Source organism: Lipotes vexillifer, unplaced genomic scaffold (assembly GCF_000442215.2).
Source record: "Lipotes vexillifer unplaced genomic scaffold, Lipotes_vexillifer_v1.1 scaffold21, whole genome shotgun sequence".
NCBI classification, from domain to species: Eukaryota; Metazoa; Chordata; class Mammalia; order Artiodactyla; family Lipotidae; genus Lipotes; species Lipotes vexillifer.
The window spans coordinates 2,014,496-2,030,163 of NW_006774065.1; the positions used below are offsets into that span (position 1 = coordinate 2,014,496).

The 15,668-nt window shown below is 50.5% G+C and overlaps 1 protein-coding gene across 2 annotated transcripts in view; it reads left to right on the top strand.

Annotated features, from left to right (window-relative positions):
• The first annotated feature begins 13,728 nt into the window (after positions 1 to 13,728).
• PITPNM2 (phosphatidylinositol transfer protein membrane associated 2) overlaps positions 13,729 to 15,668 on the top strand; it is a 32,369-nt gene continuing 30,429 nt past the window's right edge. For both annotated transcript variants that reach the window (XM_007448676.1, XM_007448677.1), the window contains exon 1: positions 13,729 to 13,901. In XM_007448676.1, coding sequence (XP_007448738.1) covers positions 13,824 to 13,901 — 78 coding nt within the window. In that variant the 5' untranslated portion in view covers positions 13,729 to 13,823. The remainder of the gene's footprint in view (positions 13,902 to 15,668) is intronic.

The window sequence follows — 15,668 nt, forward strand, 5'->3', positions numbered from 1 at the left end:
TGATGGCTGACAGGCCCTGAAGAAGCTGGCTCGGAGCCTCGGTGCTGAAATCTTGCACACAGTCGGCTCCGAGAGGAGCTTTGCTGGTTGGGTGTGCTGGCTAAGTAGAAAGAACCTTTTCCAGGCAGAAATCTATTCGAGGGCCATGCTACCTGCCTGAGAGCCTCAGACTCTTCATCAGTATGTGTTAAACACAGGAATGAACAAAAGATGGAAGTACGAGGACTGAGAGCTGGCCACTGGCTTAGCCACGCAGAGGTCATTGATGGACTTGACCGATGCAGTTTCAGGGATGTGGTGAGCTTGAAAGGATGCTGGGAGGTGAGAGGGTGGAAGCCGCAAGAAGAGCTAACTCTTGAGAGGATTTTTGCCGTAAAGGGGAGCAGAGAAATGGGATGGTTCCAAGAGAAGGAAGTGGGGTGTAGAGAGCTGTGGAATCGAATCTCTGTGTTGTACACCTGAAACTTACAGAATGTTATATGTCAATTATAACTCAAAAAAAAAAATTAGCTTAAAAAAGAGAGATGGAGCTGTGGGGTTTTTGTTTGGTTTTCGTAAATATGGGACCTATTACCAGCATGTCTGCATGCTGATGGGGGTGGGGCCTGCGGTGAAGAGGCAGAAACTGATAGAGGAGAGTTAACTTAGAAGAAGGTTCTTTTTTTTTCCTGCTTTTTAATATTTATTTATTTATTTTTTCTTCTGGCTGCACCACGTAGCACACAGGATCTTAGTTCCCCGACCAGGGATCGAACCCGTGCTCCTACATTGGAAGCACAGAGTCTTAACCACTGGACCGCCAGGGAAGTCCCGATTTTTATTTATATTTAAAATTAAGGGCTTCCCTGGTGGCTTAGTGGTTAAGAATCCGCCTGCCAACGCAAGGGACACGGGTTCGAGCTCTGGTCCGGGAAGATCCCACATGCTGTGGAGCAACTAAGCCCGTGCGCCATAACCACTGAGCCTGCGCTCTAGAGCCCGTGAGCCACAACTACTGAGCCCACGTGCCACAACTACTGAAGCCCGCATACCTAGAGCCCGTGCTCTGCAACAAGAGAAGCCACCGCAATGAGAAGCCCGCGCACCACAACAAAGGGGAACCCCCACTCGCCACAATTAGAGAAAGCCCGCGCGCAGCAATGAAGACCCAACGCAGCCAATAAATAAATAAATTTATTAAAAATTAATAAATTCAATTCAATTAAAAAGTGTAGTTGATTTACAACATTATATTGGTTTCAGGTGTACAACATAGTGATTCAATATTTTATTGATTATACTCCATTTAAAGTTATTATAAAATATTGGCTATATTCCCTGTGCTGTACAATATATCCTTGTAGCTTATTTATTTTATAAATAAATAATCATGGTAGTTTGTACCTCTTATAAATAAATAAGTATAGTAGTTTATACCTCTAATCTCCTACCTCCATCTTGCCCCTCCCCACTTCCCTCTCCCCACTGGTAACTGCTAGTTTGTTCTTTGTATCTGTGAGTGTGTTTCTGTTTTGTTGTATTCATTCATTGATTTTATTTTTTAGATTCTACATGTAAGTGACAACATACAGTATTTGTCTTTCTCTGTCTGACTTATTTCACTAAGCATAATACCGTCCAAGTCTATCCATGAGGTTGCAAATGGCAAAATTTCATTCTTTTTTTATAGCTGATTAGTATTCTATTGTGTGTGTGTGTGTGTGTGTGTGTGTGTGTGTGTGTGTGTATCACATCTTCTTTATCCATTCGTCTGTTGATGGACACTTAGGTTGTGTCCATATCTTGGCTATTGTAAATGATGCTACTGTGAACATTGTGGTGTGTGTATCTTTTTGAATTAATGTTTTCATTTTCTTCGGATATATACCCAGGACTGGAATTGCTGGATCATATGGTAGTTCTATTTTTAGTTTTTTTGAGGAACCTCCATACTGTTTTCCACAGTGGCTGCACCAATTTACATTCCCATCAACAGTGTAGGAGGGTTCCCTTTTCTCCACATTCTCTCCAACACTTGTTATTTGTGGCCTTTTTGATGATAGCCATTCTGACAGGCGTGAGGTGATATCTCTTTGTGGTTTTGATTTGCATTTGTCTGATGATTAGGGATGTTGAGCATCTGTTCATGTGCCTGTTGGCCATCTGTATGGCTTCTTATTCAGTTCTTCTGCCCATCAGGAGAAGTTTCTTAAATGATACGAATGGGACTCAGTGCTCAAGAGGTTGACCTCCCATGGGAGCCAAGACATTTTTCTGTTGTAGCAGGAGCAGTAGGTGCAGGTGGGTTGGTGGATTCCACGGTGGGAATTTGAGGGAATAAAGAAGAACAATCGGGGAGGTCTAAAATAGCCGGGGTGGGGGAGTGCAGGCGCAGAATCAGTGGGGTGGGGTTGCCGGGTGCTGGGCCCACCGAGATGTCCATGAAAACCTGGAGGCCAGGCTGGCCCGAGAAGTGAGCGCTTGGTAACTGTGATTGTCCCCGATGTGTATTTTATGTTGTCAGTATCAACATCATCATCATCATACAAGGCATCATCCCCAGTTTTGGTGAAAATCTCTGTTCTGGCTCTTATTACTGCCTTTTCTTATTAACTCTGGTGCCCTAAAGCCTCTATTTCCCCGGGGGAATAATGAGCGGAGATGCTTTGGGGCCCAGCCTGTGGCAGAGCCCCTGCCCGTGATGGATGGTGTGCTGAACACTAGCTTAACCAGAGCCCCCCCCAGCTTGGAGGTGCTCCCTGCTTCCAGGCATCTGGAGGAGTGGGTTCTCCCTCCTTCTGCCCCAGTAGCTGGGGGACATTATCCCCTAAGGGGCGCTCATTTCAACGTGCTCCTGCAGGCCCAGACACAGACCTTAGGTGGGCAGATGCGTGTACTGCTGACGTAGAGCAGTGGCCTGGGTGTTCCTGGGGTGGTAGCACCCACGGAAGGCAACCAGGAGCCAGAACCCCTGAGCCAACCCCAGGTGACTGCTGTGCAAGCCACAGCTCAGAACCAGACGGTCAGGCCCAGGTCTCTCTGGGTCTGTGTTTCCATTGTGACCCCGAAGCATCCAGGGGCATTCTGTTTGGATGGTCCTGCCTCGTTTGAGCTGTACTCGGTGCTAAGTGTGGGAGCAGCGCCCTGGAGGCCAGCGTGGTGATGGCCTCACCAGAAGTGACCAGCAGGGTCCCCAAAGGGCAACGAGGAGTGCGGGCGGTGGCGAGTTCCACCTGGTGCCCTCTTGGAGGATCTGGGTCCGTTTTCATTTCCTCACCTGCAAATCTCCTCTCCTTTTTTTCCCCGACAAGCGGGGCTGGAGCTGGCAGGCCCGGCGAGGGAGTAGGAGTCGTGAAACTGGGGCGCCGATGATCACCCTTGGCTTGCGGATGTCTTTGAGGAGGGCACCAGCCCTCTCGGGACCCGCTTTGCTCTCTGCGCCATAGAGATAAGAGGTCCTCCCTGCTAAGCCCCCTGGCTGCCGTTTCAGTGGGGTGTTACACGTGACATGCCACATAACCCTCAAGCATTTCCCAAGGGTCCCACCCCTGCCACCCAGCATTCCCAGCCCTGCAGAGAGCTGCACGCTCTGCGCTGCCCCCAGCTGGGCCCTGTCCCGCGGGGGCTGATGACTGAGTCCCGCAGTGGCTTGGCAGTCGTCCCCAGGTTGGCACTGTGGGTGAACAATCATGAGATTTACAACCTTTCCTGGGATGTCAGTGACTGCAGGGGTGCCCAGGGGCTCCGTGGGGACCCTTTCAGTGCTCAGGCTGGCAGGGGAGGTGCCGTGTCCTCCTCTCATAAGGTTACAGGACACGGATGGGGTCTGTGTCCCCCCAGCTCTTCACACCTGTGAAATCCAGGCGTCAGTCTCCCCATTTATAACGTGAGGGTTGAACTGGGAGGGGGCGGGGGTCTTGTACTGTTTCCTCCCAAGAAACCTTGGCGGAAGTCCAGTGTCTAACAGATAAAGGTGAGACTACTGTGGGGGGCAGGGATTGGAGACCCCCCAGCCCCCTACCCCTGTCCCTTCCAGCTCAGACTTTCATGGGGGTGCGTCTGCTCCTGCTTTTACCCCCAGGGGACAGGCAGCTAATCACTGCTAACTTCATACACACACTCCCTACGCCCCTGCCTGCCCCAGATCCCCGGGGCACAAGGAACTGCCCCTTTCCCCTCTACCCCCTCCCATTCATCTGGAGCCTGCCTTCCCTAGAGACAGATGGGAGGAGGGGAGGTATTGGGCGTGGGGAGCAGCCCACATGGGGATAGATGAAGTTCTTTTAACATCACCCACTTTGGTCCCTGATAGGGGGCCAGTAGGTTTGGGAAGCAGAGAGCAGAAGAAGGGGGCTTTCCTAGAGGCAGCAGAAGAGAGACCCAGGGGAGCCAGATGGGATGTTCCGAATGTGCCAGAGACCCCAGAGGCTGCCTGGGCCCCTCCTGTCCCCACCAGCTGCCTTCCCCACGATTGCAAACATCTAGGCAGGCTCCCCTGGCCTGGCTTGAAGGAGCTTCCAGACCTAATGGCCAGAATGCAACTGAATTGCGTTTGGATGGATTCCATCCTCTGTTGTCTCTGCACAGCCTCTCTCCTAAATTCCATCTGTGACGTCAAACCCTGGCTGATCACGGAAAAACAGATTAGGTTCTGTAAACTCAATTCTCTTGCTTTCCCTCCCAGTCAGGGTGTCTCGCTGTGGCCTCCACTCAGAGCAGCCATCTTGCCTTTCTACCTGCCCACCCTTCTGAGCCAAACCCTAATAATCACCCCCGTCTTCACTGATGACCCCCCCCCCCGGGGGGGTCCCTGAAGACCTTTGGGACCCAACTGGGGAGGCCCCAAGAGGTGTCCTGCCCTTGAGTCCTTGGGCAGAATCAGATGCTCTCGGTCAACTGCAGGCCCCTTTTCTCTGTCTTCCCACGTGGGTTCTGGTGGGACAGGCTGCTTGAGGGGGAGTCGGGTCACCCCTCCCCGCCCCTACTCTGCCCAGCGTCCAAGCCAGGGCTCCGGGCCCAGCAGGGTGCAGCCTGGGCCGCGCACCTTGTCCAGGGCTGGTCCCTCCCCTGTGGCCTCCCGGATCGCCATGCCAGGCGGCCCCCACTCTGACTTCTTCTGGCCCTTCTGTTCCCTCAAAGACACCGATGAACATGGGGGCTGGGGGTCCTTTCTAGGGTCGTGAATATATGGGTTCTGGAAGCCCAAGGCTTTTTTAGAGACAGATACCATACCTGAGGCCCTCTAGGGGGTCTGTCCCTGTTCTCCCTGGGGAGAGATGGGAGGGTGGTTTGTGTGCGGTGGTCACACAGACTCCTTGCCTGGCTTCCCGCGCACGAGGGCTTCTGCAGACTTTTTAATTTCTTTCTTCCCTCTCATTATTCCAGCCCCAAAAGCTGCCCTGTGGAAGGAAGTAAAATATAATTCTGTCTAACCCATCACGACTCCAGCGGGGACGGAGATGAGACGTGTGTCTGTCTTGTGAGCCCAGGCAGCCGGGGTGGGTGTAATAAGATTGTCTGAGGGTTCAGCTGCTGGGTGAGGATGCTCAGGGGACGGGCAGACACCAAGTCACGCTGCCTTCTCTCATTAGGGGGCTGGTGGCTGCCTGTGCCCCCCTGGCTTCAGACTCAGCCGGGAAGAAAACAAGGGGACTCTTGTGTCCTAACCAGGTCCGCATTCTGGCTGCAAAGCTCACCATGACCTCCCAAGGGGCCTTTCGTCCTTTGGACGTTGGTGCCCTGGGTGCTGGGCTGTCTTCCCCTGATGCCAGTGCATGTAGTGTCTGCACCTGTACCTGCCCCTGGCAGCCCAGCCTGGAAGCCTACAGGCCCTGTTCCCCAGGCAGCTGTCTTCCAGACCTTGCTCAGCGCAGCAGCACCTCCTAATTGCTAGCTGAGTGTTGGTTGGAACTGGACTAAATGTTTTATGTGCACTATCTCACTTAATCCACAAGACAGCCCAGTGGGGTAGGTGCTATTCTCACCTCTGTTTTGTACAAGATCAAATGAAAGATCAAAGAGATTAAGCAACTTGCCCATGGTCACTGCTGGGAGGTGGCAGAAGGTCTGGCTGATTCAAAGTCCATCATTTTCACAACTACGCAGACTGCCCTTCTCAGACCGGTTATACACATACGGCTCACACTCTGTTGCTGCTGCCTTGTGAAAAATCGAGTAATAGAGAAAAGTGCAAGTAAAAGTTGCCCAGAATTCCATCAATCTGAGATAACCCTCTCCAGCATCCAGTGAACATTTTTTCAGATTCTGTACAGATATGTACAGAGTAGTAATAACTTTTTTTAAAAAAATGGGTGGCACTCTACATTCATTTTAAAAATAAAAAATCAAATTTAATTTTACTTGAATTTAACCAAAGATAAATCACCTACTTGCATATATCTAAAATGAAACAGAAGGGAATTGTTAAACTTCAGAAAAACATTTCTTCATCATAAGTGATAATAGTTCCTAACAGGTTAAAGTTAAGGTGAGAAAAGAGGGAAACAAGCTTAACAGCTTTATTAGATATAATTCACATACCATACAATTCACATTTAAAGTGTACAATTCAGTGGTTTGGGCCTATTACATTAATCTTTAAAATTGTGATATATATTTATCTGTAACACAAAATTTGCCATTTTAACCATTTTTAAGTGTACAATTGTGTGGCATTAGTACATTTACAATATTGTACAACTATCCCTACTACTATTTCCAAAATTTTTTTATCACTGAAATTGAAACTCCATAAGCATTGAACAATGACCCCCTATTCCCCTCTCTCCCTGGTAACCTCTAATCTACTTTCTGAGAGAAAAACTTTTAAAAGGTTAGAGTCATTAATTTTTTTAAGTAATAAAATTTATCTTTTAGGGCAGTTTTAAATTTACAGCAAAATTAAGAGGAAGGTACAGAGATTCTCCATATACTCCCTGCCCCCACACAAGCACAGCCTCCCCTATTATCAACATGCCCCTCCAGATGGTACAGTACAACTGATGACCCTACATTGGTACATCATTATCACCTAAAGCCCATAGTTTATATTAGGGGTCACTCTTCGTGTTGTACATTCTATGAGTTTTGACAAATGTATAATGATACACATCCACCATAGTAGCGTCATACAGCATAGTTCCACTGCCCTAAAAATTCCTGTGCTTCAACTATTTATCCCTCCTTAGTTTTTTAACCTACATAATGAATCAAATTCCATGCTTCTGTTCTTCCACTCTCAATTTTTGTTAGTTATATTATTTGTGGACCTTGTCAAGGTTTTTGTATTCTATTCAATAGCCATAATTGCCTTGGTTTCAAAAATCTTAACTCAGTATTCACCAGTATTCCTCCATTGATGAACTTACTTTTATTTGTCTTTTGGTTGGTTGGATTTTAGCATCAGGTAATTTTTAAAAGACGTTATAGATGTCTAGGCTCCTAAATGCGTGTTTCAGAATGTCTATTAACTTTATGCTTAAGGGACAACTTAAGGGACAACATAGCTGGGTATAAAATTCTGGTTTACAATTTCTTTCTCTTAGAACTCTATAGATATTGCTCCACTGGTTTCTGAAATTGTGTTGCTGAGGAGGATTCTGATTGTCCTCAACCCATCTCCCTGCGCCCCCTAGTTATATGATTCTTTCTTTATCCTTTAAGCTCAATAACTTTTTTTAGGATGTCTCGGTGTTCATTATACCATCAGGTTTTCCTGGACTACAGAATGGCAGTTAATCTGCAGAGTCAAGTCTTTTTTATTTCAGGGAATTTTTTCATTATATATTTGAATACTTCCCCCACCCCGGTTCTATTATTCTATTTCCTCGGAGAAGCATACTAATTATGTATATATTGGATTTCCTCTTGCCTCCCATATCTGTCATTTTGTCTTATTAGTCTTCACTTAATCTTGTGTGAGTTCCTCAAGCCCGCCCACCATCTCTAATTTTTCGCACTGTGCTTTGCCCCTTTATTCATTGCTTATAGTATGGCTTTTTAAAAAATATCTGTGATGTATTTATTTTTCTTTCCCATTTTTCCCTGAACTCTGCTAACCAGCCTTTCAACTTTCATCTCTTCTGTCATCCAATAATTTCTTTTTTAAATTTCTATGTTTCCTTCCTTCCACTCCTCTGCCCCCACCAGTTTCTAAGAGATTATATCTGTAATTTCTCTGACTCAGTGGAGAACTGTTTTTTCTGAAGTCCTTCTGCATTTCTGTGGATGATTCCTCTTGTGATGCATGTTCTTCACTTGCCCCCCCACCCTTAATGCGTAGGACCCATGTGAGTTCCTTTCTGATTATTGTTCTCTAGCTACCTTCTAAATAGCAGCGTGTGGGAAATGCAAGGAGTGATCTGGAGCAGCCTGCAGCTGCATTTTGGGCTTATTTATTGTCTGGAAGACTCTCTTCCCAGAGCTGTTTTTTGTCCTGTGCCCAGGGATTCCAGCTCTCTCAGGTTTGGGGGTTCACAGAAAAGCTCTTTCGGTCTCTGACCCTCTGTATTATGACCAGCTCCTCACTGCCCCTTCTCCCTCCCAAGCCCCACTTCATTCCTTTACCGGGAGAACTAGGTTCTGTCATAGAAATGGCTCTCACTCCCCTTCCATTCCATAATGTAAAATTGCATCTCTGCGTGTACTCAGTTGTTCACAGCAGCCCTATTCCCGTCAGCCCCAAATTGGAAATTACCCATAGGCCCATCAACAATGGAATGGTTAAATCAATTATAGAATATTCACCCAGTGAAATATTAGACAGCAGTGAGAGTGAGCTCTCTACAACTACATGCAACAAATTGGATGAACCCCAGGAACATGATGTTGATCAAAAGCAGCCAGAACCAAAAGTGCACTTACAGCCTGATTCCATATGAAACTGCGCATTCGGTGGGTCAAAGACAGCTGGATATTGGCAGTTCGTAGGCTTCAACCTAGTGCAAAATACAAAACAGGCAAAAGGCAGACGGTTATCCATGGTGGGGGAGGTGTGCCTGGGGGAGGGTGCTTCGGGGTTATTAATTTTCTGTTTCTTGATCTGTTTGCTGGCTGTGTGGGTGTGTTCAGTTTGTGAAAATATCTGTACTTATGATATGTGCGCGTTCCTGGATGTACGTGTACTTCAATAAAAAGTAGAAAACAGAAGACGGGGTGATGGCTCTCCTGCCCCGGGGGCGTCCACAGCCCTAGACTCCATCGTTCCATATCCTTCAGGAGGTGGTATTTGTTCAGAGGTCCGAGGTGGCACATGTTAGCTGTCAGCATGTTCCTTCCTCCCAGCTCAGACCTTGTGGTGTCTGGCCGGTATCCTTCATGGACTGTGGTTCGGGGCTGCAGCCATCTCCTCGTTCCTCGGCCGTGGTGACTTTTCTCTATCTTTAGCCGCTGTCTGTCGTTTTGAGAACGGAAGAGCTCCCACTGCTCTGTCTTCAACAGGAAGTCAGGATAGTTGTCGGAACCAACTAGCATAGGTGTAGAAAGAAACAGATCTGGCTTTCTTAAGTAAATAAAATGCTAGTGTCTGATGAGACAAGAGACTGTTGGCCCCTTCAGAGTGATCTCCCTGAAAGACAGCCCCCAGAGGGGCCAGTGTCCCTCTCCCGAGCACTGTTCCTCTTGCTGGGAGTGACCCAAGGGGATCGCAGTGACCCAGAGCACTGACGGCTTCCCAGAGAGCAGCCCTGGCGGGTGTGGGTGACCGCAGACCTTCCCCAGGGCTGCTCGGAAGGACGGCTTGGCTTCTGTGTGGAAGTGCTTGTTGGGAAACTTACGCTTTGTGGTTACACCCTGTTTGGCGAGTATGTCTTTCCTCCCCTGGGAGGGAGCCTTCTTGAAGCAAGTGATGGTCTCTTGTCACCCTGCTCCCGCCCCGGCAGACCCTGAACTCCATGGGCGCGTGGGTGTGGCTGTCATGCCTGCTGCAGGGAGCAGCTTCATCTCAGCCTTGAGCACAGCCTGCCCTGTGGAGAGTGGCCGCCGGTGGCCTCTGTGCCCCCACTGCCCTGGCCCCATCCTCCGGGGACGCGGCGTGGCGACGCTGGGGGTGTGCCAGTGGGAGGTGTCTCCGATGGGGCGGTGCGTTCCCACCTCGAGGCCTTTGTTCGTGCCGTTCCTTCTCCCAGAGCATCCTCCTCCCACATGCTCTGCTGAACAGAATCTCACTGATCCTGGGAAACCCAGCTCACGTCGTTTGAAAGCTCCATGTTCTGTGAAGCCTTTTCCAAGTCCCTCTGGACTGAGAGACGAACACCCCCTGGCAGGTGAGCACTTCACCCGCACTGATCTCGGTGACACTGGTGATGACTCTGGACGGCGGGTGGCATTATCCCCATTTGACGTATGGAGAGACCGAGACTCGGCGGGCACGGATCACACGGCCGGGAAACGCGTTGTCAGGTTGCGACCTCAGATCCCTGGGGGGAGCTCCACTGTGACTGCTGCACATTTTGTGTCACTCTTAGAGTTCTGAGTCCTCTCCTGTCATTAGTCACCACGCACTTAACTACAACTAGACAGGACCGTTTATTTTGTTCTTTCCTTCTACATACCTACCTCTGTCACTCTTTGGCCCCTGTTGGGTGGAGGCACAGCTGTCTTCCTCTAGCCCAGAAGGAGATGGAAATGCAGCCTAAGCGGCGTGTTGTCTTCTGGGGGCCGTCGTGGGGTTATTGCCCTTGGTCGGCCCTAAGCTTCACCTGAGAGCCCAGCTCCCCCAGGACATGGGAGCAGCTGAGGGACCTCTGGGTATGTGTCCCCTCCCTGTCTCTGTGCCCTCAGGCTGCATGTGGAGATGTGGATGCCCCCTGTGGGATTACAGCTCACTGGGTAGCTTGTCTTTGGGAGAAGAAAGTGGAGACTTGGGGAGGAGGGGAACGTTATCCTGTGTGTGTTCCAGACACGTGTTCACAGGGCCCCCGAAATCGAGAACCAAGCCTGTGTCTGGGTGCTGGCTCATGGTCTGAGAGTCCATCCGGGTGTTAGGATGGGGGGACGTGGAGGCTGTTGGGGGGAAATGGAGGCTTCTAAGGAAAAAGCATAGTCCGGCCCCACGTCCTGCCCTGGTGCCTGGTGGGCTGGAAGAGGCAAACCAGTGGACATTTGGTCTGACGTGCGTGGGCGAGCGCGGGCAGGTCATTTACTGTGGAGCCGTGAAGAGCCCAGAAGGGCAGGTTGCTTAGAGTTTCTCGAGAACATATAGAGATTGCATCTGACCTATTTGTTAGCAGTTTAGATGACGACGTGGACTTGCCCAGGCTCACTCTGGGTCATTGCATTATCCCTTGCCACAGAAGGAGCCCACAAAACCATGTGGAAAAGCTTTGGAAAAATGGCCCTTATCGAACCTAGGTTTTCCCTTTCCTGTCTCCAGTCCGCATTTCATCCAGCCTCTCGCAAGCATATGGTTCTCTCTCCTTTGTTTGTGTCAGGAGGTTCCCAAATCGGGTGCCTGTCCTACCCTCTTGGGGGTGTCAGCCTGGGTGCCTTGCTGCCCCGGCTCAGCCCAGGGTCTTGTTTCCTTGTTTTGGCTGTGCCTCGAGGCTTGCGGGATCTTGCTAGGTACCCGCCAGGGATCGAACCCGTGCCCTTGGCAGCGAAAACGCAGAGTCCTAACCACTGGACCGCCAGGGAATTCCCTCAGCGTCTTGCGTCACACCCTCTTGTGGAAGGAGGTGGTGCCTTGGGGGCTCTGGACCATCACTCATCTCTCCTGAGGCCTCAGCTTCCAGCCAGGCTTGAGCTTGGACCTGTGGGTCTCAGAGCCGAGTCCAGGCAGCCTGCAGCCTCTGTTTTCTCATCCTCCTGGACAATTTCAGCTCGGGCCCCGAACCCACATGCCCTCTTAGCTGTTGGCTGGACCCACACCTTCAAGGAAGGTTAGAGGTGATGTTTGCACATGAGCACGGCCTCTGGAGAGTTGAGTCCTCCCCTTTGTGGTAAGCTCAGCGGTCTGGGGTTGATCAGGGAAGAGACAGGACCAGGAGGGGCAGTAACAAGCTTTCCTGGATGGCGCTGGGACAGGTTTGCTAGGGTGGAAAATTTCTCCCAGCAAGAGGCCTTCCAGATACAATGATGTGGGACCACCACCCAGAAAGGGAGAGGCGGAGTTAGACAGGGGGCTCATGTGTCTAGGTGGCATCGCTCAGAATCACGATGGAGAGCCTCTGGGTCACAAAACTCCCCCTTTGGGGTCTTTTATGAACTCAGGTTTGTGTCATCCATGCCTAGCAGATGTTGGGTGCAGTTTCTGGGGTATGTAAAGTAGATGAACTCTAATGGGCTAAAAAGATGTTTATCTGGGCTATATTTCAAGCAGTTGGATAAGTGAGAAGTTGAGTTTGGTGCTGGGTGTTTTGGGGGCTAATAGTCCTGCCTGCTGTAAAGAAGAAAACAACACGGGGGTCACTTTAGGCTAATAACGGTGGGGGCCATCCCCAGCCTCCATCTCCCTCCTTAGGTGGCTTATTAAAGAATTTCTTTCCACCTTACGTACTGAAGGTCCCAAGAGTTCTGGTATACATGCTTTTCCCAATCGCGTTAGTTATCCAGTAATGCGTTAGTGCCTGGGTGATGCTCAGGCCTCGTACACATGGTGCCCTGGGGAAGCTGCCCGCCCGGTCGGCCCTTGCTTTTATCACTTAGCCAGCATCCTGCCTCCAGTCCCTGTGAATCCTCACTGACTGCTGTCCCCGGCGTGGTTCTTCTAAACTACTATCCTGATTCTGCCACTGCCTGTCTTGGAAACCTTCACTCAGCTTCCAGTTAACAGCATCCAGTCTCTCTGGGGGTAACCAAATATATCCACAGCACAGCACAGCCCCCACCACCTAAGGGACAGATTATGATGAGTGATTTCATTTTCCAGGTCACTGCAGGTATGCCTCCTTCAAGCATTACGTTTTGTTTTGTTTTTTTTAAATATGATTGCTTTAGGTGCAAGTCTTCATCAAATATATTGTCATCTTAAATACAAGTTACTGTGAATACATTGCTTGCTTTTATTTTTTAAATAGCTTTATTGAGATACAATTCACATGCCGTGCAATCCACCCATTTATCTGATTTTCCTCTTCTATCTCCAAGACCTAGACCAATGTCGGCAATAGAGTAGGTATCAATAAGCAGTTGGTGGTGGATTGAACTGAAACTACACCTAAGGTCACCTCTTTTGATAACTCGAGATCTGCTGCCAGGAAGCAGTGTTGCCATCTGCACCCGGTGACAGGAGCAGAACCGATTGCCCTGACGCCGAATGGTCCAAGACTGCTGATTTTTAAAATTCTCACGTCTGTTTTTCGTAGTTTTGTCTGTCCTGCCTTCTTGCCGGCCGTCAGCACTCGCTGCCGTCACCGTGCCGGCCTCCAGCTACTCCAGAACCCGGGGGAGCAGAGGCTGCAGGCTGTTAGAACTTTGCGTAAAACAAGAACGCGATGTTCTTGATTCTTAGGGGATGCGATGCCCTCCCATCGCCTGGCCCTCGCTAGCAGGATAACAATCCTTTATTTCCTCGTGGCTGATCAGAGTTTATACATGTCCTGCACACAGTTGCTTAGCAGATAGGGAAAATGGAGGCTGGGGAGGTGAGGGAACTTGCTCAAGGTCACGCGGTGGGCTCAGGGTCACACAGTGGGCTCACGGCTGACTTGAGACCAGAACTCTAGCCTGGGGTCTAGACCAGGCCCGTCCTGTGCTACTTTACCCATCAGCTTTTGCAGAAAGTGACTCTCCTGTCCTCTCTTTCTCTCTCAGGGGTCCTTGGTGAATTTTGTCATGGTTATTTAAGGAACCTCGCCTAGAAGTCCCAACGCACAGTTCCCCATTGACGGGAAGGCTTGGACTCCAAGATGATTATAAAGGAATATCGGATTCCTCTGCCAATGACCGTGGAGGAGTACCGCATTGCCCAGCTGTACATGATACAGGTGGGTGGTGAGGCCGTGCACACAGCAGCTCTCAGCACCAGCGTGGAGGGTTGGGTGGCACTGTGGCCTTCACAGCAGTATCTGCCCAGTAGGCTTCTGGTCAGTGTCTGAATTGCACTGGAGCCTTGGCTTCCAAGCACGAAGCCAGGCACGTGCAACACGCCGTGGATGTTTGTGGCATTGGATTGTCTCGCCAGCACTGTATTCACAGCACTGACAAGACTAACACTCTTTGTATATAATACCCATCCTCTTACTGATCCAGATATTATCCTTGTGTTTAGTCAGCTTGGGCTGTATAACAAAATGCTACAGACTGGGTGGCTTAAACAACAGACGTTTATTTCTCACAGTTCTAGAGGCTGGGAAGTCCAAGATCAAGGTGCTGACAGATTTGGTGTCCGGTAAGGGCCCTCTTCCTGGCTTACAGACGGCCACCTGCTTGCTGTGTCTTCCCACGGCATAAGGAGCCAGGGAGCTCTCCGGGGCCTCCTTTATAAGGGCACTAATCCTATTATGAGGGCTCCACCTTCATGACCTAATCACCTCCCAAAGGCCTGACCTCCTAGCATCATCCCATTGGAGGTTGGGGCTTCGACATATGAATTTGGGGGACGAGGGACACAAACGTTTAGTCCATGACAATCCATTTGACAGACAGGAAGGTGCAAGGCCCAGAGAAGTTAAGTGACTTGTCCAAGAGCACACATCCTGCCTCCCGGCTCCAGGTATGCACCTTCCTCATGCCTTAGGCTAAGTGGCTGATTTACAGAGTCACAAATGACTTTGAGGATGACCGGGGCCTGTGACAAACCAGAGATGATCACCCCACCCCAGATGTTGCTGGCCTCCCTACTCAGTGCCTGACTAACCTGGAACCCAGGATAGGGAGACCCAGGATCGGGTCCTCATGGCCCAGACGTGACCACAGCTCCTGCTCGTTGGGGTGCTGGCTGCGGTCCTGCCCCATGGGGGTCCCCGTCCCAGCAGGAGGGAACCTGCTCCAGGCCTGGCTCTGGCTCTTCCGGGTACGCGGATGCCTCGGTGCAGCCCCTGGCTGCGCAAGCATTACACGGGGCCGTCAGGGCAGGGAGAACCCGGCAGGGCCTGCACCTTCATCCCGAGTCTGACCCGGCCCTCAGCGTGGGAAGCTTGGCTGGGAAGAGAACAGGAGGCCAGCTCAGCCTCTCTGGGGGGCTGTTTGCTCCACGCTGCTTCAGAAGTGCCACTCAATTCCCTCTTGAACCACTTACCCAGTAATTATTCCTCGAGAGTGGGGAGAGGTGAGACTGGCATCAGCCCCCCAGCGCCAGGCACTCTGGAAATCTCTCAGCCTGTTCAAGGACCAGGCTGATGTGCCAAAGGCGCTGTTTGTCCTGTGGCTTCCTCATTCCTCCCCGAGCCAGGGGAGCCCTAGACCCTAACCCTGGACCACAGCAGATAGCCCTCAGCTCTGCTTGGGGGCTGGGAGCGTCAAGATCCCAGGAGGCTGACTTTCAGCTTCCAGTTTATCCCAAGCTTTTTCAAGTATGTAAACACCTCTGACTCAGGGCTCCTCAGACACCTACCATCTGCACCCCCTGTTTTAAGGTGCTTTTTTCAGCATCTATCCTATGCCTCCAATTAATGTGAAACCTTCCCAGCCTCCTAGGTGATGCCTCCTACAGCCCCACTGACACGGCATGCCTCTCGAGGCCAGCCTCCTCTGCTCCCGCTCTGGCATTTGTCTCACCCGCCTCTGGCTCCACAGTTCCGGGGGGGGGGGGG